The sequence below is a fragment of the Emiliania huxleyi genome (assembly GCF_000372725.1).
Source record: "Emiliania huxleyi CCMP1516 unplaced genomic scaffold EMIHUscaffold_452, whole genome shotgun sequence".
In the NCBI taxonomy this organism is placed as follows: Eukaryota; Haptophyta; order Isochrysidales; family Noelaerhabdaceae; genus Emiliania; species Emiliania huxleyi.
Genome location: NW_005198594.1, coordinates 1 through 2,915, shown reverse-complemented (window position 1 = coordinate 2,915; position 2,915 = coordinate 1). Strand labels below are relative to the sequence as shown.

The following is a 2,915-nucleotide window of genomic DNA, read 5'->3' as shown; positions in this document are numbered from 1 at the left end:
CAGGTGACCGGCTCCAAGAGGAGATGTAATCTTAAATCAAGATGTGTGTTGTGGCTAAGAGTAGAGAATAAGGAGTAGGGGAATATGGGTGTAGAGTGGCATGTGGTCCGGGTGTGGTGACATTTGTTTTAGATAATAAAGTGGTTGAATTTTGAGAGGAGGTTTTTTTTATTGTTTTCGATGGGTGGGGGGGGGGGGGGGGGCACTTCAGTTGAGTACTTGAGCACTGGATAGGGTCGAAGTCACCGGTCAGGGGCTTCAGGGCGCGGGGCGCTCCCGCAGGCCCTGGCGCCTGGGTCTCTCTCTGATGACTGACACCAGTCACCACACGTGACACACGTGTGCGCGGTGTGGCCAACAAAGGTCAAAGCTCAAAACTTTAGGGAGCAAAACGGCGGACTGGCCATCCACATTGGGGCTTTTTGGCATGTTGCGTGACTGTCTCTGTGCGATTTCGGGCCCGGGGTTGTGCGTTTATCTGAAGTATCTGAAGAGGAGCGACCACAAGGGATCTTGGTCATCACACGCATGCCCCTCCGTTGCGGGATTGCCATCAGTGAATACATGTAATTTTTACTTCTACACCAGTACCCGTGACGAAAAACGAACAAGCACCAAGCGCTAAGCGTGAGGACACGATTTCGAATTCGGAGGTGCACCTAAGCAAAATTGAGCCCACTCAGGTGTGAATATAAGGGTCGAACAGGTTTCGAGCCGGGGACCTCTCGCCTGGCGAGAAGGCTCCCAGCAAGAAAAGCTGAGATTGTGAAGGAGGGCCCCAGTTCGAAACCTATATAGCATACCGAGGGAATTAGACATTTGCGCGCGCACACCTCGCCCCACGCGCAGGAGACAGGACGCGGCGGTGGGTGCGCACAAACTCAGGGCCATGCCCACGACAGACTGGGCGCATATGGCACGCAGAGACCGATTGCAGCTTTGTAGCCCGTGTCTCGTCACGACTCCGCCCTCCCCTTCCCTCGCCTCGCTTTCCGCCGCTTCCCCTTCTTTGGCGCCTACGTGGAGATCGCCGAGATCGCCCCTTTCGCCGAGAGAAGCGGGGGGAGGGCAGGCCACGGTGCACACCTCTCTCCTCCCGACTAGTCCTGGGTCATCTGGACGCTCCTCGGCTCATCTAGGCCAATCTCGAGGAAGGAGCAGCTCGTCTCTCGCCCGAGATACAACCGAGATACAGCCGAGATACAATCTCGAGGAAGGAGAAGCTCGCGTCTCTCGCCCGCGTCGACCACTCACGGTCTACCCTCGACTGTATCTCGGCTGTATCTCGGCTCCGCTCAGCTCCTCTCGGCTCCTCTCGGCTCCTCTCGACTCCTCTCGGCTCCTCTCGGCTCCTCTCGGCTCCTCTCGGCGCACCTCCTCGGCGTCATCGCCGCCGCTCTTCTTGGGCTGCACCGCCTGTCCACGCCAATGCGGTCTGATTAGACGCAGCCCACACACCGCGCGCCCTTCCCCCCTGCTCTGACGCCGTCGCCTTCTCCTCCTCCGCCGCCTCGCCCGCCGCAGCCTTGTCCTCGGCTGCCTCGCCACTACCTCTCGCCGCGCCTGTGAACAGCGTCTCTTCACGGCTGGTGTGAGTGGGCGATGCTTCGCTCTCCCCGCGCCCTGCGCACCCGCGCCGCCGCCCGCGGCGGCTTCCGCCCCCTTGCCGCCGCCCTCGCTGCCGCCCTCCTCCTCCTCCTCCTCCTCCTCCTCTCCCTTTCCTTTCGCCTTGCCCTTGCCCTTGCCCCGCTTCCTTCCCATGCCCTTCCCGCCCTTGGCCACCCGAACCGCCGGCTTGGCCGCCGGCTTGGCCTCCCCCTCGGCGCCAGCCTGCAGGGCAAGGCGAGGCGCGAGTCCACACCCTAACCCTAACCCTGACCCTGACCCTGACCCTAACCCCAACCCTACACGGGTGGTCTGTTTGGTGGCGCGCTAGGTGGTTGGGGCGAGGAAGTGGTGCGGGGCTAGGGCCAGCCCAACCCGCACTCCACGCCCTGAGACAAGACTCCCCGCGGCGTTGAAGGTGCAAGGGGAGAGAGAGAAGGGTGCGTACGGACGACTGTGCGTGCGGCGCTCTCCCCGAAGGTGCATGCTGTTGACCAGGTCCTAACTAAGCCGGCGCTCGACGTCGCCTGTCGAGTTCTGTGTCGAGTTGTCCGAGAGTGTCCGAGAGTGTCCGAGATCAGTCCAAGATCCATCGCAAGCAGCCCGGCACCTTCGGAGGCTTTCGCGGCGGCTCCGAGCCGCGTCCAATGTGGGCGTGCAGCAGCTGGTGGTGCTCGGCGACCTGTCCACACGGCGCGGTTTGAAGGGCGCCGTTTGTTATGCCGAGCGAGGCCATGGATCTGAGACCTGCCGCTGAAGCTCCGAGAGCTGAAAGTCGGCGTGGTGGCCGCTGGTGGCCTGAGTGGCGGAGTGGAATGAGAGGCGAGTTTTACAGAGAGGCATCGGTGGGAGAGAAATCAGCCCGAAGGAGCGGCTGGAGTGCACGAGACCGTGCCTGCTGGAGGAAGAGGAAGCCGACGGCGCCGGTGAGGAACACAAAGCCGCCGACGAGAAGAGCAACGCAGATCGGGAAGAAGGGAGCAGTGGGAGGCGTGTGCGTCACGACGACTGGCGTCGACGCCTTCATCCGCAAGTTCAAGCAAAACTACACAGGTACACCGTCTCCCGCGAGGACAAAAGAATTCTTACGAAAAGTCTCTCTCACAGCACACTGGCACGACAAGGGCGCGGACTGGCGCGGACTGGCACACACACAGGCTCACCAAAGAATTAGGTGCCCGGTAGGCTTGGCTGCAAAGGGGATTTTTGTTGTGCCGACTTCGATCTTCGTGTGTGCTCCGCTTCTGAGAGAGAGATTTTGAGACATGAGAGAGAGAGAGAGAGAGAGAGAGAGAGAGAGAGAGAGAGAG

The 2,915-nt window shown here is 61.1% G+C and overlaps 1 protein-coding gene across 1 annotated transcript; it reads right to left on the bottom strand.

The window, feature by feature from the left end:
• Positions 1–621: 621 nt before the first annotated feature.
• Positions 622–2,448, bottom strand: EMIHUDRAFT_119084 (hypothetical protein; the record flags this gene model as incomplete). Its single annotated transcript, XM_005768555.1, has 5 exons — positions 622–659; positions 1,459–1,563; positions 1,632–1,830; positions 2,216–2,287; positions 2,353–2,448. The coding sequence occupies 5 exons, from the start codon at positions 2,446–2,448 to the stop codon at positions 622–624; spliced, it is 510 nt and encodes a 169-aa protein (XP_005768612.1).
• Between the last annotated feature and the right edge of the window lie 467 nt (positions 2,449–2,915).